At 54.2% G+C, this 24,951-nt stretch overlaps 1 protein-coding gene across 4 annotated transcripts; it reads left to right on the forward strand.

The window, feature by feature from the left end:
• Positions 1-1,687: 1,687 nt before the first annotated feature.
• CHST12 (carbohydrate sulfotransferase 12) lies at positions 1,688-22,292 on the forward strand. 4 transcript variants are annotated; one of them, XM_045813319.2, is made up of 3 exons: positions 16,054-17,656; positions 18,105-18,175; positions 20,550-22,292. In XM_045813319.2, the coding sequence occupies exon 3, from the start codon at positions 20,635-20,637 to the stop codon at positions 21,892-21,894; it is 1,260 nt and encodes a 419-aa protein (XP_045669275.1). In that variant the 5' UTR covers positions 16,054-17,656; positions 18,105-18,175; positions 20,550-20,634; the 3' UTR covers positions 21,895-22,292. The 4 variants fall into 4 exon arrangements, with proteins under 4 accessions (XP_045669273.1, XP_087722995.1, XP_045669275.1 ...); XM_045813317.2 differs by lacking the exons at positions 16,054-17,656; positions 18,105-18,175 and adding an exon at positions 1,688-1,757; XM_087866869.1 differs by lacking the exons at positions 16,054-17,656; positions 18,105-18,175 and adding an exon at positions 1,695-1,752.
• Positions 22,293-24,951: the final 2,659 nt, after the last annotated feature.

Here is a 24,951-nt window from a genome sequence, read left to right on the forward strand (position 1 = left end):
CCCGTGTGCACCCGCCCTATGTCATCCTGCCCCGTGTGCACCTGCCCTGTGCCATCCCACCCCATGCCATTCCGCCCCGCCTGCGCCTGCCCCGTGTGCACCTGCCCCGTGTGCACCTGCTCTGTGCCATTCCGCCCCCCCGCACCTGCCCCATGTGCACTTGTCCCGTGTGCATCTGCCCTATGTCATCCTGCCCCGTGTGCACCAGCCCTGTGCCATCCCGCCCCATGCCATTCCATCCCGCCTGCTCCTGCCCCGTGTGCACCTGCTCTGTGCCATTCCGCCCCCCCGCACCTGCCCCATGTGCACTTGCCCCGTGTGCACCCGCCCTATGTCATCCTGCCCTGTGTGCACCTGCTCTGTGCCATTCCGCCCACCCCCGCACCTGCCCCATGTGCACTTGTCCTGTGTGCACCCGCCCTATGTCATCCTGCCCCGTGTGCACCAGCCCTGTGCCATCCCACCCCATGCCATTCTGCCCCGCCTGCGCCTGCCCCGTGTGCACCTGCCCCGTGTGCACCTGCTCTGTGCCATTCCGCCCCCCCGCACCTGCCCCATGTGCACCTGCCCTGTGCCATCCCACCCCATGCCATCCCACCCTGTGCCAGCCCTCCCTGTGTGGACCTGCCTCGCACTAGCACCGCCTGCTTGCTGGAGGGGACCTCTTCCCAGGGCGTGGAGTGAACGGGACGTAGGGAAACTGGAGGCTGTGTAGAGAGACCCACTGCTTTGAGGTGTTAGCTGAGAAGGTGATAGCTGGAGGGGGTAAAGGGTACTGGTTTTGTTTTTGTTTTTAAGCAGGGAGAGGCCTGACCACGGTTGACACGGAGGGGACGATCCAATGGAAGGGAGCAGTTGGTGGACGTGTTAGCTAGAAGAGCCGCTCCGGGAGGGCTGGGCCTTGCTGTGTCTCAGGACCCAGCAGGTGGGGACTCCGTGCTGACTGGCCGCTGGGCAAGGAGTGAGGACAGAGCCTCTGCTCCGAAGGCAGTCCACGGTCCACTGCGAGGAACCAGAGAAACCATCACGGATTGGAAAAATTCTGGGGGTGGCTGGTGGAGATGGCTGCACAAATGTGAATGTGCATGAAACATAGTTAAGGCGGTGAATTTTATCATATGCGTATTTCACCCCCGTTGAAGAAAACCCATCGATGCTAACTAATAAAAAGGGTCATTTCGTGGAGCGCTTCGCTACCTGCCCGCAAGGTGAAGGCACCACCCTCTGGACAGACCTGGGACAACCTCGGAGAGGTTCGGTCACCCGCCCCAGGCCGCGGCCGGGGAGCGTCGCGATCCTCTGCCAGCGGTCGGGGGGATCGCGAACGAGCGGGGCAAACAGCAGACGCTCGGTAAGTGCAGGTTAGTGGGACGGCGCCGGGCTCCAAGACGCATCCAGCGCACGCCTCGCGCGGACTCGCTGGAGGAGGAGCCAACGCCGCGGCTCGCAGAACCGGATTGGCTGCTGGGAAAGGGGGCGGGCTCCTGGCGCCGGGGGGCGGGGCCGATCGCGGGTCGTAAATACGGCGCCACATGGCACTGGCTGGGGAGGGCGGGGGCGGGGTGCGGAGAGCGCAGGCGCGTTGAGGGCGGGCGCCCCTCGGCCTCCTTGGCCCCTCCGTGGGCCGCGACTTCTCGCGAGACGTGGAGAGGGAGGCGGGGCTCCGAGCGCCGGGGGCGGGGCCGGCGGAGGAGGGGGGCCTCGGGAGGGTCGGCGGGCGGCGGCGGCGGCGGCGACGAAGAAGACGACGAGGTGAGGTGAGGTGAATAGAGGCGCGCGAGGCGCGGGGCGGCGCGCGGGACAGGGCGCGGGCGGCGGGCGGGTCCCGGCTCCCTCCCTCAGCCCGCCGGTAGGTCCGCCGCGGCCCCGGGCCGAGCCCCCGTGCCGGCCGCTGTGTGACCTTGGCCCGGCTCGCACCCTCTCTGAGCCCCGGGGCTCCCGGCGCTGGAGGGCGGCGGCGGCGGGTGGGGCGCCCCGCAGGCGCGCTCCCGGTCTCCTTGTGGGGTGCCGCGGGCGCGGGGACGCGAGCTCCGCGGTGCTCGGAGCCGGTCCCCACGCCGCAGTGCTCCGAGGGCCCTGCGGGGAACCCCGGGCTTGGCGGGCGTCCCCACCCCTCCGCCCACCCCCGCCCTCCCGGAGGGCTGTGGGCACCTCCCGCCGGCTTGCGCTGCGCGGCCCCGCCCCGGGGGACCCCAGGCCGGCCGCTGCGGGGCCGCGAGGCCTGAAGGGGTGGCCCTCCAGGGATCCTCTAATCAGAAACTGCGGGACAGCCTCTCCCGCGCGAGGAAGCCGTGCACTGGCCACTAACAGAGGTACCTCCATCTCCCTCTCGGGCTCCTGGCCACCGGGCATCATTGGCGAGCCATTGGCGCAAGCAGAGGTTCCGCTGGCGCGGAGCACAACAAGCCACAGTGTGTCCGCGATTTATTAAATTATTTACCCAATGCTTGCACTTGGACCGGCTCCGGAGGCCCGGGATGAACGGGGGCATGCAGACGCACCTTTAGAAGTACTGCCCCCCAAAGTGTGGGTGCGGGCGGCGGGGAACCGGCTTAGCGGGCCCTCGCCTGCCCCCGCTCAGGACACAGTGCAACCCTTTCTCCGTGAGCACCTGGCGTGGGGCGTGTGAGTCAGGGCTGCGGTCTGGGGGGAGAAGGAGAGCACACAGGGATGTCAGGACATTGTTTTCAGTTGAAGTAGAGTTGACACACATTGTGTAGGATGGAGGTGTTACAAGGGCGGGTTTGATGCACTTGCATGTTGCAATCTGCGCACCGCAATAGCGTTAGCCCACACCTAGCTCATTGCTACGGGAAGGCTGCGCTCCTGTGCGTTCAGACCGCATCTGCATGGAATTGCTTGGTGGTTCGTTTTCTTACAGATTAGTTTATAGGACTTTGGGCTTTTATTTGCAGGCCCACAATACTGCTCGCTGTTACTGTGTGCTGGCTTCGTCAGTTCAGCAACCACTGAGCCTCTGATCATTTGCAAGATGTCAAGTTGGGCTAGCTGCCTGTGATAAGGTTAGGCTGATTATAACGCAGCGTGACTGGAGCATCTAGGCAATTATTTACAATAAAGAAAGGGGGGAAGAGTGAAGTTTATTTCTTGGTGTTGGAGTTTTCCATGGTGGAGACGACGGACAGATTTGGGGACCTTAGAGGACGAGTAAAGGTTGGAGAGAACATTCCAAGTGGAGGCCGCAGGGCATGTGGAGACATGGAAGTGAATGGGATGTTGGGGGGGGGGGAGCAAGTCTCTGGATCATTGCCAGAGGGGGTTTGAGGATTGAGGCTGAAGCTAAGGCCAGAAAGAGGTTTCTTATCGAAGGGCTAGAGTTTGGGCTGTTGTCCTGATTTTCAGTGAGGGGTTGGTCAAGGTTTTGGGTGGGATGTGGTAAGTCCGTGTTTCAGAAAAGTATCACTAGGGACAACAGGGAATGTGGGTTCAGGGTGTGAGGAGCTGGAGACCGAGGTGGGTGCCGTTGTAGGGAGAATGGCTTCGGGACGGAGGCCGAGAGAGTGGTGGGGTCATCAGATTAGAGCAAAGCAGGGGAGCCCACAGTGTGTGGCACTCTGTGGGGTGTGGCAAAGGGGAAAGGAAAAACACTAGAGTAACCAAGGTTTCTCACTCGGCTGCTTGAAGGACAGAGCCGGTGCCTGTGATGAAAAGTGCTAGAGTGGGTGTGGAGGGGCGTTTGGGTTTTAGGCTTGTAGAGTTCATGGTGTTCTGGGCCATCCGGGATGAGACACCCTGTCGTAGACAGAGTGGCTGGGGTAGAAGCCCGGGGAATACCAGCTAGGAAGGGATAGGTCCTGGAAGAGAAGCGAGTCTCATGGCCGACACCGGGCCTGCAGTTTATGGGCATTACTGCATATCACCACAGCTGGGGTTGATTGTCTTCTAGAAAGGTCTCGAGGCTCGAGTGTGCTTGTGTGGGAGAGACCGGTTAATGATACTGCTGAAGCAGATGCAGCTAGTTTATCATTAAAAAAACCCACAACTTACATCTTCTTTTTGATTTTTTAATTGTCTCTTTCTTTTCAGAAGCTAGCAGTTGGTTTCACACCTACTTAGTGTGGCTGCGGCTGTGGCCAGGGCTGCTGGTTCTTCAGCCACTTGCCAGTAGATGGGCCTCCTGATAGCTGACACAGCAGCTCCGTCCTTCCTGCAGTTAGCCAAGGTGGCGGTTTCTGTGACTGTTTAGAGAACTTGACAAATATTTCAGAGAGGAGTGGGAAATGCCAGGCATAGTTGGGTCGGGGAGAGGGGTGGCTGCTAGGCCTAACACAGGGGGATGCAGTGAGCAGAGTCGGTGGCTCCCAGAACACCACCAGCTGGCACTTCTCTCTTCAGGCAGGAGAGTGGAAGAGTCTTTGGGGAGTGTGAGTAGCTCAGAAGAAAGGACCTAAAAATAGTGACATCGGGGGGTCCCCAGCAAGGAGGCTCAGGTGGATCCCTCACTAATGAAGCTCATACTTAATAACATCCCCCCAAGGTTCAAAGCTTCCAAGTTCTTCCGGTGCCCTACCACTAGATAGAAACAGAAAACCAAGGACAGGTGAAGACACCTCTAATTTGGAAAGTAAAGACTTTAGCGCACATTTGTGGGCCGTGGAGGGTGTGCAGGAAGAGAACTGAACAAGCGGACCCTCACTAAGATACACACACAGAGAGAAGGAACTACTGTATGCAAGAGACAAGAGCGGGCTGCTGTATTAAAAAAAAAAAAAAAGTGGGGGGAACACTTGAAGAACCAAAAAGAGAACTCTTGGATATAAAAAACACAATGGCAGAAATAAAAAGCCCAGTTGGTGGGTGAAAGATACAGTCGAGTGGCTGGGGGAGGTGCACCTAAATGCAAAGATGGGAAGTGAGAGAAAAAAGGAAAGGAAAGGATCAGATCAGGAGGCTGACAGCTGAATAATGTGTTTCAGTAAAAACGAAGAGAGAAAATAGGATGAGGCAGTCCAAAAAATAATGCAAGAGAATTTCCTAGAGCCAAAACTTTGTGTGCAAGGGGCCCCGCAGGTGGCCGGCCCTGCGGGTGAAGAGGCAGGTGTCCTTTGCTCTCCCCGTCTGTTCAGCTCCCAGTGTGGGTCCTTGCCGTGTGGGGAGCAGGTTTGCACAGTGAGGGATGCCGAGTTTCCACAGTAACGAGTCAGAGTTTGGGAAACAAGGGATTTATTTGGAAATGCATGTGAGGCCATCGGTTTCAGAATTTGGGTAGTGAGAGTGCGGATGGAGAGAGAGATGTGCACACCCACTCCAAGGCACATTGTTGTGAAATCTCAGAACTCTGGGACAAGGAAGATTGTGCTAGCTTCTAGAAAAAGAATAAAAACAGGCCACCGGCAGGTCATCACAGAACAGAGCAGAATGCCTTGGAGACCTGTCCACAGCAGCTCTGGAAGGTGGAAGGCAAGAGAGCGTGGCTTTCAGAATTCTGAAGGAAAATATCTCCCACCTCAAACTCTATACTCACGCAAAGGAGAGTAGAATAAAGATATTTTCAGACATGCTCCAAAAGTTCACGTCTCACGTACTTTAAGGAAGTGACTGACAGGCTTGCTCTCCCGAAATGAGGTGATGAATCTAGAAGGACAGAGCCAGAGGAGATGGGGTTTTCCTGAGAGGAGGTAGGGAGGCCAGCGTGCTCACCTGTCCGGGGCAGATCCCCCCGGGAGAGAGTTCTTGGGGAAGGTGAAGTTGACAGGACACCTGATGGGCTGGAACATCTGGAGAGGAGATGTGGACAGCTGGCAGGGCTGCGGCTGGATTAGTGATGAGTTCATGCAGCACAAAGCAAATGAGAGCATAAGACTGTTATTAGTTCCAGGGAAAATAGACCGTTGTGCAGGAAAAGAGAAATAATTACGGTGTTCTGCAAGGCTCAGCTGTGAACAGCCTTTGCACGATGATAATAATTTATGTAAACATCGAATATTGCTCTAATGGAAACGATGGTGTGCCTGTCTGGAGACGGTGTGGGGGTGAGCGGGGCATGGGTGTGTGAGGGGCCGGGGGAGGGAGGAGACACCACGCTTCCACCTGCCCCGAGGGGGAGGCCCATACCTAGAGCCAGTCCAGTGGTGGCTCGGAAGCCTGTTCTTCAGAGGGGGCGGGGAGCACCCACGATTCAGCCGACAGGGTGGGAGGGGGTGGCGGGAAGGGACAGGGGCTGCTGTGGTTTGTGGTAAACTCCCCAGCATGATTTCGTCCTTTCACATCTACACGTGTGTGCATAACGTCGGTAAAGATAAAGGCAGTCGCACCGCGCGTCCAGCTCCCCTGGAAGAGGAGCCCCGAATCTCGCCCGTGTTTGGTGCTCGGTCTCACTCACGGGCCCTTTTCCTCAGCCCGGAGAGTTGACTCGTTCATTTCCTCTTCATTATTGTCATTGTTCTCTGTATCCTGTCTCCTGGCTGCGGTCACAGAGTGTGGGTGCTTTCTCGAGCTATTTTATTTTTCTTTCAACTTACTATAAAGGGATTTTAAAGCATATTCAAAAGTAGAAAGAGGACTGTTGTGAACTCTTGGTTCCCTGTCACTGAGTTTCGGAAATTATAAAATCAGGGTCAGTTGTGTTTATCTGTTTTTTGTTACCGTAACAGCTCTTTATTGAGTACCTACTGTATACCAAGCACTGTACTAAGCCTTGAGGCCACCTGCCTTCTCAAGTTTATATTTTAGTGCAGACAGACAGTGACCAAGTAAGCCCAAGAACGTGTAATATTGGAGGTGATGACACACGCCACAGAGGAAAAGCAGGTCTGGATGATGGGGAGTGCAGGGTGGGGAGTGACCAGGGAAGCCTCGCCAATGAGGTGAGCTCTGAGCAGAGATCAGAAGCAAGTGCAGGGTTGAGCCACCGGACTCCCCCCGGTGTGCACGTCTAGGCAGAGGACAGTGGATGCGGGCCAGGCAGTGGGAGCCAATGAACAGCAAGGGGGCCATTGCAGCTGGAGTGGGGCAAGAGACTGGGGCAATGGAAGAAATGAGAGTGTGGGGTCCCATCAGGTAGGGCTTGTCAGCAGCCACTGTAAGAACTGGAAATGAGTCCAGCGATCAGAGGATTTTGAGCAGAGAAGTGGCATGGTCTGACTTAGGAAATACCTGTGGCTGCCATGTTGAACATGGGTTGTACGGGCTCAAGCACAGAGGGCAGGTTGGAGACAGCTGTAGTCATGCAGGTGAGAGCCGATGCCAGCTGGGCCAGGGTGCGGGGGAGGGGTGGGCACTAGAGGGACTGGAAGAGGTTAGAGTCTGGTCATATTTCGGAGGTAAAGCTCCATGCAGGTTTTTTAACTAATTGTGGTGAAATTTGTCATCATTTATTTTCCCTTGAAATAGTTTATTCAGATTAACTCAACTCTGAGAAATGAGCGCTCGTTTGGACTCCAGAGTCAAATGCCATGCCGCAAATTCTTGAGTCTTGTGAGGAAGGTAGAAGGTACAAGAGATATGTTCCCTGTCTTCTAAGAATTTGAAGTTTGAGAACACGGGACTGGTATGTGTGCCCTAAGAGCCCATCTACATGGAGATATCAGTGGGGCTTAGGGACCAGGGGCCAAGAGACCAGTGTGAGCGGATAGCCCTCCATGCCCTGGGCCCAGCTCCAGGGGGGAAGTTCCTTTACTTCAAAGGCCAACTTTGGGCTCAATTTTCATTCAGGTCTCCCGGGATGCACATTAACCTTCTGTTTCAGCCACGTGACCGTGTATTACTTCTTTTTATGTGGATATGTCAGATGTCGTTCTCGGGGTTAACTGATTACAAATGAACTAATTCTATAGACAGATGAACGCTAGTGCTGGTGGCGTCAGGCGAAAGTCTGTTTTGCTGCGGAGGTTTTAATCCAGCTCTGAAGAGGCAGACACGGCGCAGAGTAAGTGTTGAGACCACTCACAGAAACTTTCCAAATTTCTGTTGACTACAGTGATGGGAACTGCAGTGAATTCTTTGCTTTATATAGTGTTTGCAAAGCTGGAAAAGAAGTGGGTAGTTTCTGGTCTTTTTGCCAGTCGCATAAATAAATAAAACTGGAAACATTCTTGGACTTCTTAATGAAGTCCGTGTCACTTGATTTAACGCTCAGAAGTTGGTTATTTGGACAAGAAGAAGCAAATTCTCTCAGAAATAAATTAATAAAAATCTGAGTGTCTACCAAAACCCAAGCAACTGTGCGTGAATATCTCCTCTAGAGGCTGCCAGGGGCTGGCTGTCGGAGAGTGGGCTCTTCAATCAGTTGCCTGGGCTCAAACGCCAGCTCTCCACAGGCACTTGCTATGTGGACTTGGGCAAGTTGCCTGAAGGTTTTGCCCCAATTTTATCACAGTTAGTGTGAGGATTAAATAAATTAATATACGTAAGACCTTACGCTATCACTTTTGAAAACATATTAGCCATTGTTGTAATTATGATAAAATCAGTTGAAAGCATAGAGACTTCTTTGGTGATAATTGGCGGTTGGTAGAAAGTACGAGTAATAAGAAATAACGTCGTATTAATAGAATACAAATATTTGAGGGCCCAATAAAGATGGGAAAATAAATAAGGCCAGTGGCCTAGTCCAAAGAGAGTGGCTTAATATTTTACCAAATAGTTCATATGTTATCGTGTTCATGTTCTCAGTAGCTCTGGTTAGCAGAGAGACCTCGGTCGGTGGGGTTTTGTGGGCGAGGAGCTGAGACTGAGACTTGAGGTGATGTCTCAGGCCACTCAGCAGAGACTGGACTGGGCCCCAGAATGCCGTCCCTCTTCCTCCCGCGCTGTAAATGTCTGTGGGACTTCTGGGGCTGATGTTTGCATCCTGTATTGTGGAAACTGGTGAGAGCCAGGTCGTGGTGTTCACATTGGAAAGATTTAGCTTCTGGAGATGGACTTAATGAGGCTGCTGACATTTTTTTCCTTGAAATCATATATATTGAAGCATAATTTACATGCAGTAAAGTGCACACTTTTTAAATGTAGGTTGACAAATGTGGACAAATACATCCACCTGTGTAACCACCGTTGCTGTCAAAACAACCGAATATCTCCATCACCCAGTTTCCTCCTGTCCCTGTTTCTGTCTTTTGAAAACTTCCTGTAAGTGGAGTCACGTGGAATGTACTCTTCTGTGTCTGGGTTCTTTTGTTCGCCGCAGTATCTGAGAGACTCATCGGTGTTGCATGCACCGATTCATGAATCAGTGGCTCAGTCTGCTTTACTGCCGGGTAGTTTTCCGCTGAGCGAGGACACCACGGTTCGTGTGTTCATGCCCTTGTTGAAAGACCTCTGGGTTGTTTTCAGTTTGTAGCTGCTCCGAACAGAGCTGCAGTGAGCATTCGCGTACCCGTCTTCGTGTGGACAGTCACTGCGCTCATGGGTCAAGTCTTTCGTGCTGTATCTAAAAGGCATCGCCACCCCCAAGGTCATCCGGGCTCTCTCCTATGATCTTCTAGGGGTTTTATAGTTTTGAACCGTACATTTAGGTCCGTGATCCACTTTGAGGTAATTTTTTTTTAAGATTTTATTTATTTATTTGACAGAGCGAGAGACAGCGAGAGAGGGAACACAAGCAGTGGCAGAGGGAGAGGGAGAAACGGGCTTCCCATGGAGCAGGGAGCCTGATGCGGGGCTTAATCCCAGGACCCCGGGATCATGACCTGAGCTGAAGGCAGACGCTTAATGACTGAGCCACCCAGGCGCCCCCGCTTTGAGTTAATTTTTGTGAAGGCAGTAAGGACTGTGTCAGGATTCTTCTCCGTGTTTATCTCTGCGTGTGGCTGTCCGGTTGTCCCGGCACTCGTAATTGAGGCAGGCTGTCTTTGCTGCATTGCATTGCTTTTGCTACAGCCCAGTCGACTGTATTTATGGGGGGTCTATTTCTGGGCTCTCTGTTCTTTTCCACTGATCTTTTCTCTGTTCTCTTGCCAATACCACATACTCTTGATTACTGTGGCTTTGTGATAAGTCTTGAAGTCGGGTAGTCAGTCCTCCAGCTTTATTCTTCAGTATTGTGGTGTCTATTCTGGGTCTTTTCCCTCACGTACAAACTTTAGAAACTGTTGAAAATAACAAAATAACTTCCTGGGATTTTGATTGGGATTGCACTGAATCTGTAGATTAAGCTGGGAGGATCTGGTATCTTGACAAACATGGAGTCTTTCTGTCCACACACACGGAGTAGTTTTCCATACAGATTGCACAGATTTTGTTATTTATACCTAAATATTTTATTTTGGGGAGTTCTAATATAAATGGAATTGTGTTTTTAATTTCAAATTCCACTTGCTCATTGCTGGTATATAGGAAACTAGTTGATTTCTGTGTATTAACTTTGTATCCTGCAAACTTTCTATAATCCCTTGAGCCCTTAAAATTTTGTAATTGAAAAATCATCAGTAATCTAAGATTTGTATATCATATTTTAATGATTGGTTTGATTGGTCTTTAAATAGAGTCCCTGAGCATTATTGTAGCGTATCTACTTTTATGGTTCTTGTAGAACCTTCTAGGAACTGAAAAAATCTGCTTGATGTTTTTTTTTTTTTTTTAAGATTTTTTTAATTTATTTATGTGACAGAGAGACAGCCAGCGAGAGAGGGAACACAGCAGGGGGAGTGGGAGAGGAAGAAGCAGACTCATAGCGGAGGAGCCTGATGTGGGGCTCGATCCCGGAACGCCAGGATCACGCCCTGAGCCGAAGGCAGACGCTTTAACGACTGCGCTACCCAGGCGCCCCTGCTTGATGTTTTTTAATACCAACTTTTCTGACTTTTAAAAAGTCTTAGCATAAAAAAAGAATCTGATCTGTATGCAAACAGAGTTGATACCAGCTTTATTCACAGTGGTCAAAAAAGAGAACCAACCCAAAAGTCCATCAGTTGGTAGATGGATAAACAGTGGTATACCCATGTAACGGAATACTACTCAGCCATAAAAAAGGAACTTACTACTGACGTGAGCAACAACCCGGACCAATCTTAGAAGCGTCTTGAGAACGGGAGAGCCTGCGTCCTACATGGTTTCCTGTAGGTGACATTGTAGGAAAGGCAGAACCAACACACAAAACAGATTGGTAGTTGCCTAGAGCTGCGTGTTGGGGAAGGAGGAGGGAACGTAAGAGTGATGGAAATGTTCTGGATCTTAACTGTAATGTATCTTAATAGTGGTGTACATTTGCCAGCTCATCAGACTCTACAGTTATAAAGCCTGAGTTTTCTTGTATGTAAATCAGACCTCAGTAAACCTGATTAAAAAAGAAAAGGAGAAGCAGAGGTGCCAAAGTGATTTAATCAGGAAAGAACGGTCTTTTAAACAAATGGTGCTCGAACAGCTGGGTATCTATATGGGGAAAAAATTAATCTCAACCCCTCCCTCTGGAATACTCATATTGGGTAGTGGCTGTAATTCTGTGCATTTGACATTCCTTTCCACCATGGCAACTAACTTTATATCCATTTCTTAATACTTTTTAAAAAGATTTATTTATTTATTTTTAGAGAGAGAGAGAGAGAGCGCATGCACACGAGTCAGGGGAGGGGCAGAGGGGGAGAGAGAGAATCTCCAGCAGACTCCATGCTGAGCACAGAGCCTGACACGGGGCCCGATCCCACGACCCTGAGATCATGACCCGAGCCGAAACCAAGAGTCAGGCCTTCGACTGACGGAGTCACCCAGGTGCCCTCTGTTTCTTAACACTTTCTGTTTAGTTCTCACTGGTTCAATCACTCCTGTCTATAATGCATAGTAAACACACACACACACACACACACACACACACACACCCCAGTCCAAGTGACAAAGCAAATATATGTATTAGGGTTCTCCAGGGAACAGAATCGTAGGGTGTGTGTAAAGAGATTTATTTTAAGGAATTGGCTCGTGTGATTATAGAGGCCGAGAAGTTCAGACCGAGGAAGAGCTGATGGTATGTTCCAGCCCGAGTCCAAGTCTGAGGGCAGGAGACTTCTGTCGCAGCTCAAAGACTGTCAGGCAGAGAGGAAATTCTGTCTCCTTCACCTGTTTGTTCTATTCAGGCCATCAGCCGATGGAGCGAGGCCCAACCAGGCTGGGAAGGGCCGTCTGCCTGACTCAGTCTACTGAATCGGAGGTCAGTTTCAACCAAGAACACCCTCACAGACCCTCCGAATGCTGTGTGACCAGTGAAGGGGACGCAGAAGCAACCAGCACATACCTCCTGACCTTATTGTCGTGTAAGGTCATCAGTCTGTTACAGACTGTGTGGAAAGCGCCCCCGCACAGGTCCTCACGTGGGCCTGGCTACGTGGCCCACTCTTCCCGGTAATGGCACACGCCGGAACGGCGGGGAGGGGAGCTCAGCCCCCTGGCTGCTGCAGACTGCCCTTCGTGGCCCTGAAGGGCAGCCGGTGTGGGGCCCCTGCCGCCGTGTCCGGGTGAAGAGGCGTGTTTAGCAGCCCCTCCCCGAGCTGAGGCCGCCTTGTTTGGGGCGAGCGCTAACGTGAGGGCTGACTGTTCCATCAGCGCTCACAGGGCACCGACAGACGGAAGCTGCTGGAGGAGACCTTGCTGTCGCGTCTCGTGCTGGAGGCAGAAGCCTGGGACTGGCGCGGCCAGCCCACCGTCAGTCGTTCCTCTGCAGAGCCCCTTCGGGCTTCGCTGCTTCGGAAGCAAGAGGCTTTTTGGGGATGGCTTTTTGAAGTCGTGGGGGATTCGTGTTTGGAGATACCGCCCTTCCTTTTTGAATGAATGCTACTGGGAGGTCAGTGGTGTTCCCTGACTTGCTTCTGCGTCCGCAGGCTCCCGGCTTCAGTTCTCAGCTGGCTCGTGCCAGGTGCCGCCCTCCTCCCCAGAAGGCCGCGGAGTGTTCCCTGGAACCTTCCCCGGCTCCTGCTGCCTCCGTGCCTGGGCCAGGCTCGCGCACACCCCGCTGCATTTTAGCAAGTACAGCTTGTTGGCGGAGCTGCGCGGTCGTGCTCGTGTCTCTGCTCTCTCTTGGCGGCCCGAGGGGCTGTGGCACGTGTTTGAGCAGCACAGCCCCTTCCTCTCCAGGCACTGCTCGCACAACCCGTTCGTCTCCACAACTGCTGTTTATGCGGCTTGTTTGAGGTTAGAGAGGACAACACCCAGGCCTGCCCTTGTTCCCTGACGTGAAACACGACCCGTGGCCTCAGCCTCATCGGCAAGCGCTGCCTCAGCTTGGGGTTGAGGTGCTCATCACCTTGGTCTGGAAAGGCCTAGAAGGGTTTGCCCCACAGGCAGTCTGGTTCTGGGGCAGGACTCCAGGGCGAGACGAGGCTCCCAGGACCGGTGTCACCGGTGAAGAGCCAGACGCACAGGGTTTGGGTGTCCCAGAGGGAAGGCTTGTCTTGTTGTCATGCACCCACCCCCTCATCGTACGTTTCTAAAACTTTTAACATTTGTTTGATGAACAAATTGCAGGTAAAGTCAGCCCGTTGAGCTTTTGTGCAGGGTCGTGAGGTGAAGCTGTGGCGCTCGGTTTATAGCCTTTGTTCCTTATACCTCTCCCTACTGAAGGCGTCCTTGTCTTTGTACATTTTATTTACTTTGATTCGTGCGTTTATTTTGTGCACACTGTCCTGCATTTTGCTTTATTTATTCAACAATACCTCTCGTCCGTTCCTCCAGGTCCACTGTTGTAGCTCTAATTCATTCTTTTCCAATTTTTCTATTGCGGTAAAGTACACATAACATAAATGTCGTCATCTTAACCATTTTTAAGCATACAGTAGCATGGAGCACATCCTCACTGTGCAACCGTCACGCCCTCCGTCTCTAGAACTCATCTCAGCTTCCCAAACCGATCCTCTGTCCCTGTTGAACACTTGACCGCCCCATCCCCTCCCCGCCCCCTGGTAACCTCCAGTCTGTCTCAGGGAATGTAATGCCCCTCTAGGGACCTCATAGGGGCGGAATCACACGGCATCTGTCCTTCGTGACTCAGCAGCAGGTCCTGTAGGTTCGTGCACGTCGTAGCGGCTGCCAGAATTTCCTTCCTTTTGGAGGCTGAGTGATACTCGGTTGTACGTGTGTGTGTGCGTACCACACTTTGTTACCACTCACCCTTCCGTGCACGCTGGCATGCTTCCACCTGTTAACTGTCGTGAAGTGTGCTGCCGTGAACACAGCTGTACAAAGACCGCTTTGAGACCCTGCTTTTAGTTCTTTTGAATATAGACCCAGAAGTAGAATTGTTGGATCGTGTGGTCATTTTATATGGTCATTCGATTTTTAATATTTTGAGGAGCCTCCGTCCTGCTTGCCACAGTGCCTGCACCCGTTTGCAGTCCCATTAATAGGGCCAGGGGGTTCCAGTTTCTCCGCATCCTGGCCAACACTTACTTTCTGGTTTTGTTTTTGTTTTGTTGTTAAGTAAGCTCTACACCCCGTGTGGGGCTCGAACTCCTAACCCCGAGATAAGGACTTGCACGCTCCACGGGCTGCGCCAGCCAGGCGCCCGTCTTGTTTTGTTGTTGATTGGAACCATCCCGATGGGTGTGAGGCGGTGCTTCACCGTGATCTTGATTTGCGTTTCGCTGAGGACGAGTGATGGGGAGCATCTTTTCACGTGCCCGTGGCCATTTGCAGGTCTTCAGGGAAACATCTGTTCAAGTTGTTTGCCTTTTCTTGAATTGGGTTGTTTGATGTTTTTTTTCTTTTGAGCATTATGAGTTCTCCATTTATTTGGGATATTAAGCCCTCATTAGATAATTGATTTGCAAACATTTTCTCCCATTCTGCAGAAATCTTCCCTGTGGATAGTGCCTTTGGTTGCACAAAAGTTTCTAATTTGTATGACGTTCAATTGGCTGATTTTTTTCTTTCAGTGTTTTAATGCCTTAATTTTGTATTGCTATGTGTCTTTTGTAAAAGGAAAAATGTTTGTTTTTTCTCATAGTAAAAACCAATCAATGCCCAGTGTAAACAGAAACAAATACAGAAAGCCATGAAGCAGTGGGTCCGAATCACCCAGACGCCCGCTGCGTAGGGAGGTTTGCCGACACTGTCTTGGGGCTGGTGGTGGTGGTGGGGCCCTCTTCTGCGTGTGCAGTCCCTGCTTACTGATGGCCGGCCCCTAAGCCGGGAACGCTCCCTGCAACGATCCACAGGCCCGCTGAGTGGTCTAGTCTGCGTGAAGCAAGGTATGAGCCTCATTATAAATCAGTTAGTTGACGCGCTGTTTACGATATAAGCTGTAGGTTCACTGCGTGGATGAGAAGAGCCCCCTGGGGGCTGCCCCGTGACCTGCTGCTGGTCCAGGGCCGGGCGGTGAGAAATTCGGGACCTGAACGGGGCTCCTCGCTCCTTAGCTGGAGCGCTTCACCGTGCCCAGTGCTACTTACGTAGGTCATTTATGGACTCAGAACAAAACTTCAGACGTTGAGCTTATGAAAGACTAAAAGATGATAACGGTTGGTGCTAATACACAAATAAGGAAAAAATCAGAGCGACTTAAGAGAAGACAAGCTTTCTTTGAACTTAGAGAACCACGTTCGGGACAGGCAACAGAGGAACGTCAGACGCGTCTGCTTCCCCTCTGCTGGGTGACGGACTCACCCGACGGGAGACGGAGGGCTCGCTGCAGGCTGACGGCGGCTTACTCCGCTGTGACCTCTGCCTCCAGCACCAGCGCCTCCGCATCTGTTGGGTCAGAGAAGCCAGGAAACACGCACCCGTGCGTGACAGACACGCACCTGTTGGCACTGAGCTTCTCAGGAAGCACGATCCTTCTAAGCCCCTTCTGTTCCGCAGCTTGGACTTGGACTAAGAAGACACTTGCTCGTGTGACTTCAGTCCCTGGGGGGGGAGGGGGGTGGATGTGTGTGAGCCTGTGTCGTAGCAGGACTGCTGTATGTAAATGCTTCCTACAGCAGAGTACCACGCAGATCCAGAAAAAAGGAGCTGTGGATCTGTATAACCACGCGGATGACTCTCAAAGCTCATCCTGTGTGATTCCATTTATAGAACACTCTAGAAAATGCGAAGTAATTTATAGTGACAGAAAACAGAGGAGTGGCTGGAGGGGAGGGATGAGCTGGGGAGAAGGATGTGAAGGGGCAGGAATGAGCTCGGGGGGTCGATGGAGGGTTCACTCTCTGACCGTGGTGATGGCGTCGCGGGCGCATGTGTGCATCCAGGGCATCAGACTGCCCATGAAGCGTGACGTTGGTGCACGCGCTTGTGCGCCACTTACACCGCACAGAGCGGTTCAGAAGAACGAGGACATGCAGCAGCAGAGCCGCGGGAGCGTGTGTGGGGCTTGACTTTTGGCGTGAGGCTTGAATCCAGATGTTGATGTGACACCTCTGGGCCTCAGGCTCCTCAGCTGTCAGGGGGTCGTGCTGCCCGCCCTGAGGTCACGTGCAGAGGGGCCTGAAGGAACGTACGAGGGCAGCGCGCTCCTCCGAGTGCCCGGCACTTGGTGGTACGAGCCCTTTAAGGGGCAGCTCCTCTATTAAAAAGGTATTATCTGTACATATCATATGATCCTAAAAACAATCGGCCGTGCCTTTTCCTTGCAATTGAACTGAAGTCATAGGAAATGATTAGTACAGAGTCCGTTGTGGGCCCTGGTGTTGTCAGCGTGCGTGTGCTGCTGCGTGGCTGAGAAACAAGCACAGGGCGTTGCTTATATATCATGCGCTGTAATTTTAGATTCTTCCTTGTAACTGCATAATTCACTTACCTGGCTCTTGGCATTCTCGGTACACACATGGAGGCGCGGTCCCTGACGTGTGGCTGGTGCCTGTGCCCACGGACGGGACTCGGGGACTCTGCACCCGTCCATGGTGCTGTGAGTCTTGATCTTAAAACTGGAAGCCGAGCTCTCAAATCACGTGACCTCTCAGTCACTTTTTCCCTTTGCTGCTTTCTCAGCCTTAGGCAAAACTTAAAAAATTTTTTTTAATTTATTTTTTTAAAGATTTTATTTATTTTGAGAGAGAGAGAGACAGAGCACAAGCAGGGAGGAGAGGGAGAGGGAGAAGCAGACTCCCTGCTGGGCCAGGAGCCTGATGTGGGGCTCGATCCCAGGATCATGAGATCATGACCTGAGCTGAAGGCAGACGTTCAACCACCTGAGCCACCCAGGCGCCCCTGTTTTTTTGTTTTTTGATTTGGTTGCACCTTCATCTCTAGAAAGCACTCAGTCTTTTACACCCTCCAGAGGGGATGGTCTTGAAAACTTCAGTGGCACGTGCTTATGATCTAATTTTACAGACAGGCTGTGACATTGTGTGATTATAAGCATTCTTCCATGCACACCTGTGACGCCCTCAAAGGGAGCTCGCCGACCTCTGGCAGCAGCCGTGTAAGACACGAGCACCTCTGCTTCTCATGGTTTTCACGGCGCAGTGACTGCCTTCATCCCGTGTGATAGTGCGCGAAGCTGTGGGCTGCCACGGGGTGGGGTCGGCCAGGCTTCTCTGTGCCCCCGGCTGGGTTGCCTTTTCTGTAGGGGTGCGCTGAGAGTGCTGGGGGCTCGGGAAGGACTGATGAAGGTGACATGACCAGAATGTCCTTTTTTCTCTGTCACTTGTCTGTTTCAGCACCTTTCGTATAAAAGCCCACACTACCCTTTGTATGCCGACCTTTGTACCGGGAGCGCGTGTTACTACTTTCTCCATTAAAAACCAAAATGAACTGAGCATAAACGTCAGCTGCACAGGTGGGTGGAGATTGCTTCCAGATTTCGGCCTTGTGAAGTTTTAGGTTCATTTAGTGAAAATGCATCAGGTCCCAGGTACATAGTCAAATGCATTCAAGGAATACAGACTCGGAGAGGTTCGGATAGGAAGAAGTCAGAGAGCGTGTGCGATGGGGGCTGTCCCTGGAGCACCCCAAGACGTGCTCCGTCCGTGTCTGCTCTGGTGCCCGCACTGACAGAGCTCCCAGTATGCCTTAAAAACGGACATTCTAGGTTCGGGCCACCTGGTAGGAGTGCATCCATTCTTTCGTTAGGCTGGACCCGTGTCTGAGTTTTGTCTTCTGCAGCCACACAGGATAAGCCTGCTCCCTGCCCACGGGTGGAAGCTTGACGTTCATCCTAGTCTCAGTGTCCAGCTCTGATTTTCAACTTCTCTTTCCAGCTTATTTGTTCATCTTTCTGAATCTAGGTTCTGCTCTCGCTGCTGACAGGGCGGGCCAGCTCTGCTGGTGGCTTGGGGGACTGCCACCTGGGGGAGAGGTAAGCAGAGTCACACACTGGGGGATCTGGCAGCAGACCAAGGGGTAGGCTGACCCTGGCAGGTGGCCCTCAGTGGCTAACCTCTGTTGATTAATATGTGACACATGTTTTCCATCCTGGTGGGACAGGAAGCAGAGTGCCAGCTAACACCACCTCCTACCACATCCGTCCATCCCAGTGATGATGGCCCGGTGTGGAGGTGGAGGTCAGCTCCCCGTCGGGCCCTCCTGTTGTAAGGGGAGGGGAGTCCAAGTGCGACGACCCCGCTTTGCACCATCTTCTTCGGCCTGTTGGTGCCCAGTGGGGGAGATCGGCTCCCTGCCAGGCCCTGCCGAACTATGACGGTGGGGGTGGCTTTTCCACTGGTGTCTGGCCTAAGTAAAGCAGGTGTTTCCAAACAGATGTTTCTGTTGTTAGGTCACCGTAAGGTTAGGAACAGTTCTGAAGACCTTCTCAGTCCTCACACCAATACTAAATGGGGAGTGGGGTCCCAAGACCTCCCTCAGGTTGGATAATTCACTGGAAGGACACGCGGAGCTCACGGGAAGGTATTGTACTCACCGTTACGGTTCATCACAGCAAAGGATTCAGCTTACAAGCCAGCAGAAGAGACGCAGGGGAAGAGTTGTCCCCTCCCAGGGGAGGTCTGGACAACACCGACTCCAGCTTCCACTGATGAGGGACCGCGTGCGTGGAGTCCTCCCCCCACGTCTTCGTGTCCAGCCTCTCCTGGGGCTTTGTCATCAAACGGTTGACTCCCCACAGGGCTGACCTCAACCTCCAGCCCCTCTGAGGTCGGGCTGACACTGGGACCCAAAGCCCCTCCAGCCGCCAATCACATTGTTAGCCTAAGGCCCCCAGTAAACACTCCTGTCAGGCAGGGCCTGGAGGCATGGGCAGGGTGGGCAAGGTTCAGTCCTTTACCGCAGCCACTCTTGCCTGTCTTTCGCCTGGGCTCTTCTTCAGAGGCTCTTCTTGGAGCTTTTTCCTGTGCCTGTTGGTCCTTGAGGGTTGGAGGCAGCGCCCTCTGGGACATGGGACAGGCAGTAAGGAACCTCGCAAGCTTGTGTCCCTGTTGCTCCTTGAGCAGCCAGGTCCCTGGACTGTCCTTTCCGAGCCTTCCTGTGCCTGTTGGTTGTGTCACATCTCTCGTTGTTTCGTTGTGAGTGGGCAGATCTGTAATGGAGCGGCCCCCTCCAGGTGGAACTAGGAGCGGAAGCAGGGAGTCACACCTGGAGGCGTGACTGCGTCCTCCCCTCTTCGGGCGAGCGTCCCCACCTGGGGTTACCTACAGCCCAAGCAGCCTCTCCGTCCCAGCACTCGATCAGACGCCGCGTCTTCCCTGTGGTGTCCCTAGCCCTTCGCCAAGTGCCCGAGGCAGAACTGGTGCTCAGCATATTGGTCCGACAGGACTGGCCCAAGGATGGGCTCCTCTGGCGTTTCTCGTATTGACCTTGGCTGTGGTCAAGGACAGCCTTCAGCGGAAGTTGTAAGGGAGCCGCAGATGCGTCATCCGGCCTGCATCTCCCCACGCGTGAGCCAGTGGGCCTGCTGGTCGACCTCTCCAGGGTGCGGACCAGGCACCCGCTGACATTCACAGCTGCCACTCTGCACCTGCCCTCCCTTAGCCCTCCCACCACCCTTTTATTTCTGAAGATCAGGCAGCCTTTCCCCATCTCCGGCCGGGGCTCTGCCGCTGTCTGGCTCTTCTGTGGGGGCACCAACAGTGCTCTTAGAGTCTGGAAAGCTCTTGCATGGGCCCCCTTTCAGCTGCCCGGTGGACCGTCCCTGTCCCCCCTCCGACCTCAAGTGCGCTCCACCCCTTCCACATAGAGGGGGCAGAGACGGTGCACGGTGCCCAGCACGCATCAGCCACACACAGCAGCCTGTTCTCCGATGTGGTTATTTGCATTAAACGTGCACAGCAAAAGGTTTTCTCAGGGGCTGGGACGTCTTTAGCATTTTTGTAAGTTGTCGTATGCATTCAACTTTAACCTTGTGTTTTTGTTTCGCTGACTGCCTCTCCTTCCTCGGCACCTGCTGCCCACGAGGGTCTGTGTCCCTGCCCGAGCCTGGTCTGTCAGCTCCCCCTCGTCAGTTCGGTGACAAAGGATCTCCAGCAACCTCGCCAGCCACAGCGTCCTTCTGGGCCCTTCGAAGCCGTGTTAGAAGCAGCGTTAGTCCTGTTACACGGAGGGGCGGCAGCCTCACAGAGCCTAAGTCATGGAGGATGGAGGTGTGAGGGGCAGGGCAGGGACACGGACCACGACGGGAGGTCCAAGACATCAGCCAGCCCCGTCGGCCGGAGTCAGACTGCAAGAGGACACCCTAGCTGGACCATAGTCTTTAACGTAGCTCTGTGTTACCTTTCCAGGGTCCTGAGAGCAGTGTCCCGGCTCCATGAAGCTGACGTGACAGCATCCAGGAGAAAGGGTCTCCCCACCCCGTCCGCGGACAGAATGACCCAAACCCGGCTCTTCCGCCTGTGGCTGGTCTTGGGGTCCGTCTTCATGGTCCTTCTGATCATAGTGTACTGGGACAACGTGGGCACCGCCCACTTCTACCTGCATACTTCCTTCCCCAGGCCACACCCCCTGGAGCCACTGCCCACCCCCCTGCACGGGCCACAGAAGGAGTTCGCGTCAGACGTGGACGTGTTTTTGCAGAAGCTGCTTGGCGGGGGCCTGAAGCAGAACGCCCTTTCTGGTAAAAGGACGGAGCAGCCCTCCGTGCCGGCCTCCAGCAGGCCCGTGCTGAGCAACGCGGAGGAGAGCGTGAGGGGCTACGACTGGTCCACCCGCGACGCCCAGCAGGGCCCGGACCCGGGCGGGCAGCAAGCCGAGCGGAGGAGCGTGCTCAGGGGGCTCTGCGCCAACGCCAGCTTCGTGTTCCCCGCCAAGGAGCGCTCCTTCGATGACATTCCCAACTATGAGCTCAACCACCTCATCGTGGACGACCGGCACGGGGTCATCTACTGCTACGTGCCCAAGGTGGCCTGCACCAACTGGAAGCGTGTGATGATCGTGCTGAGCGAGAGCCTGCTGGACCGGGGCGCCCCCTACCGCGACCCCCTGGACATCCCCCGGGAGTACGTGCACAACTCCAGCACGCACCTGACCTTCAACAAGTTCTGGCGTCGCTACGGCAAGTTCTCCCGCCACCTGATGAAGATCAAGCTGAAGAAGTACACCAAGTTCCTGTTCGTGCGCGACCCCTTCGTCCGCCTCATCTCGGCCTTCCGCAGCAAGTTCCAGCTGGAGAACGAGGAGTTCTACCGCAAGTTCGCGGTGCCCATGCTGAAGATGTACGCCAACCACACCGGCCTGCCCGCGTCCGTCAGCGAGGCCTTCAGCGCGGGCCTCAAGGTGTCCTTCGCCAACTTCATCCAGTACCTGCTGGACCCGCGCACCGAGAAGCTGGCGCCCTTCAACGAGCACTGGCGGCAGGTGCACCGCCTCTGCCACCCCTGCCAGATCGACTACGACTTCGTGGGGAAGCTGGAGACCCTGGAGCAGGACGCCGCCCAGCTCCTGCGGCTCCTGAAGGTGGACAAGCTCCTTCACTTCCCGCCAAGTTACCGGAACAGGACTGCCAGCAGCTGGGAGGAGCACTGGTTTGCCACCATTCCCCTGGCCTGGAGACAGCAGCTCTACAAACTCTACGAGGCTGACTTCGTCCTCTTCGGCTACCCCAAGCCCGAAAACCTGCTTAGAGACTGAAGGCGTCAGGGGACAGGCCCAGACACCAAAGCACACGGGGCCGGTGGTGTTTCTTCAAACTGGACAAAGGGTCTGCCGTCCCACGACCTTCCTCCCGAGGACGGGGCGGCGTGTTGCCACATATATTTTTTTATGGCTTTGTTTCCCTCCCAGTCTGACCCGTGGCGCAGTTCCACAATGGTCCGTTGACGAGGCAGCTGGAGACGCCCGGCATCGACCGTACCCACACTCCGGTTTTTAAAACCACCTACGATTTTGCAATCTGGACTTACTGTTTACTCCACTGCCTGTATTCCTTGAGTACTGTGTTAATATTGTTTTTTAAGATTAATATATTTCAGATATTTAATATGAAAAGTGGAGGAGAGGATGGAGTAAAGGTTACACCTGCTTCTGCCGCCTGCTTTCGTGGTTATTCTGGTAGAGTGCCAGGTGCTTGGTACGGGGCCCTGAGGGATTTGACCTCAGACACTTGGGGGAAGGCAGGGAATGTTCATGGTCATCTTCAGCAAAAAGGAGGAACCGACGTTTGAAATCAGGCCTCACGTGTGTTTTTAAAAGGGTAGCGGACAGATCCTGCATGAGCGTGAGCTCTCTGACTGTCCGATATTTCTGAGAAGGGAAAGCGGTTAGAAAGGGGTTTCTGCTTGAGGCCGTACCTCAGGCCCCAGTCGCAGAAGCAGGACGTTAGCCGCGGCTGTTGCTAGAAGGTTATGAATCACGGATGTGCTGTCACAGGGATGGTGTGAGTAGGAGTCTGTTCTGAGACTCTGTTCCCTGCCGTCAGCAAGGTGAGGCTCGGTGGGATTGTCGTAGACTGGCTGGGGGATTCAGCTCCGGTAACCTTCCCCCTCGAGGACGTGACTGAACCTGGGGTCCTCACGTTTGGTGCTCCCGACTCGGTAGAGGGGTCCGTGGGCTGGTCCCGGAAGGCTCTCTCCAAACATCAGGGTCAGACTGATCGGCAGTTTGGGCTGTGGCCCTGTAGTGGTGGGAAATGTGCAGTCGTTCTGCGGTGTGTGGGCCTCAGGTGTGACCTTGTCTCCTTAATCTGGAGCGTCTGGTCCTCGAGGCCCAGTTCCCAAGGAGCTGGCCGCACACAAAGTCCTCCCGCCAGCTCTCCTTGGTGTGTGGTGTCCTTGCTCTGCTGGCTTCAAGATGGCACTGAGGTTTGAGCCCGTGGCCTCTGGGTGCCCGCCTCGCAGACCCGGGCTCCACGGGGCCAGAAACCACCCGCTTTCCCTTCTGTAAGTTCCCCTTTTTATAAAAGAGTTGGCAGCAAAGATGCCCAAACTTGAGTCCGGTTTTAGAGTCACTGAAGAGCCATCACGTTGGGGACGTCCTGGGACACCTGCTCCCCCCGTAGTTGGCCGTGGCACTGCAAGCACCAGGCAGACGGGATGGCTCTGCCTTTGGGGAACCATGTGACCCTACGGTGTGAGACGAGAGCAGGGACCCCCCGGCCCCAGGCCAGCAGGCCGAAGGCCTTACGAGGACAGAGCGTCAGGAGGTGAGGTGAGGTGAAGGTGGACGTCCTGAGGAAGGCAGCGTGTGAGCCTGGCCTCAAGGATGGGGTGCGGCTCGAACGTCCGTGGTAGAGCGCGTGACGTCAGCACGGGTGCAGGGCGTGTCCCGAGACAGGAGGTACTGAGCACTGGCGTTCATTGCCACATGGGTTCGCGTGTCATTCCACGTCCCCTCGGTTCTTGTCTCTGGTGAGGACGCTGTGCGGCAGAGGTCAGGAGGAGTCGGGATCTGGATCCAGTGGCTTCACCGCCACCTGCAGGGATGGGGATGGGCTGTGAGTGTGGCGTCTGGCGGCCCGCACTGTGAGGCCCCGGAGTTGAGCTACCACTTCTGCAGCAATGAGCCATGGTGGATGTTTGAGGATAGAGGAATTTGGGTTCTTCGGGGTCAGTGTGGCATCGGGGTGAGGGGTGGAGGTCCGGGAGGCCGGTTGGCAGGCGGCAGCAGCCACCCCGTGCAGAAGGAGCCTGCGCAGGGATAGTGGGGTGACGGAGACGGGAGGAGTGACGGTGTTCGGAGAGGAGAAGTTTCTCACGGTGCCTCGCAGCACGGGTCCCCGCTTGCGCCGCTGTTACTCTTGTACGCGATGAAGGAGAAGCGGGGAGAATTCAGGAGAGCACAGCACAGACCTTTCCTCTGACCTGGTAACATCCCCCGCCGGTATTTTTATCGTGGTCAAATACATAGAACATAAAATTTATCATCTGAACACTTAAGTGTCTGTTTCAGGGGCATTAAGGCCATCACACCGTTGTGCAGCCATCGGGCTCTGGAACTTTCTCACCTCCCCAGAGTGAAACCCTGCACCCATTCCTCCCCCCCCCGCCCGTGGTGCCCACCCTCCTACTCGCTGTGTCTGTGACTCTGACGACTCCAGGGTCCTCATAGAGGTGGGATCCTACAATGTCTGTCCCTTGGCCTCTGGCTTCTATTGCTCAGCCTACTGTCCTCGAGGCCCATCCCTGTGGCAGCCAGTGGCAGCACGTCCTTCCGTGTCGAGGCGGGGGGATATTCTGCGGGGTGGAGGGGCCACGTTGTGTCGTCCGTGCATCCATCAGTGAACTCTAGTCCCCTTCTACCTCTTGGCTGTTGTGGGCAATGTTGCCGTGAACATGGGTGTGCAAGTATCTGTTTGAGTCACTGCTCTCGGTTCCTTTGGTAAGTACCCAGAAGTGGATCGCTGAGTCATACCTGACCTGGTCACTTTCTATAAACTGAATCAGTGTGGGGACCCATGCGAAGTCCGTGTCACGGTGCTAGGGGTGAGTTGGGAGAACGTCCTGGGAAAACAAGACGGTGTTTGGGACAGTCTCAAATCCCCTTCAGGTGTGTTAAGTGCACCGCGGGTTTCAATCCTGTGCTGTGGTTTTGAGTAACTGCTTTTCACCGAAATGAGCCGCAGCGTTGAAACAACCGTTCTGAAATGCCTCTCCAGCCACCATCAGCATGGTGCTCAGCGTCTGCCTGTCGTGGTAGTTCCCCCACTGAAATGTGTTTATTTCGAGAATGTTCAGACAAATGTCCAAGTTC

The sequence above is a fragment of the Ursus americanus genome, chromosome 2 (genome assembly GCF_024610735.1).
Source record: "Ursus americanus isolate L20-20 chromosome 2, mUrsAme1.1.p, whole genome shotgun sequence".
Classification (NCBI taxonomy): Eukaryota; Metazoa; Chordata; class Mammalia; order Carnivora; family Ursidae; genus Ursus; species Ursus americanus.

What these genes read in the sequence shown, in the direction of transcription:
- CHST12 (XM_045813317.2), top strand. Translation starts at nt 20,635, where the DNA reads ATGACCCAAACCCGGCTCTTCCGCCTGTGGCTGGTCTTGGGGTCCGTC.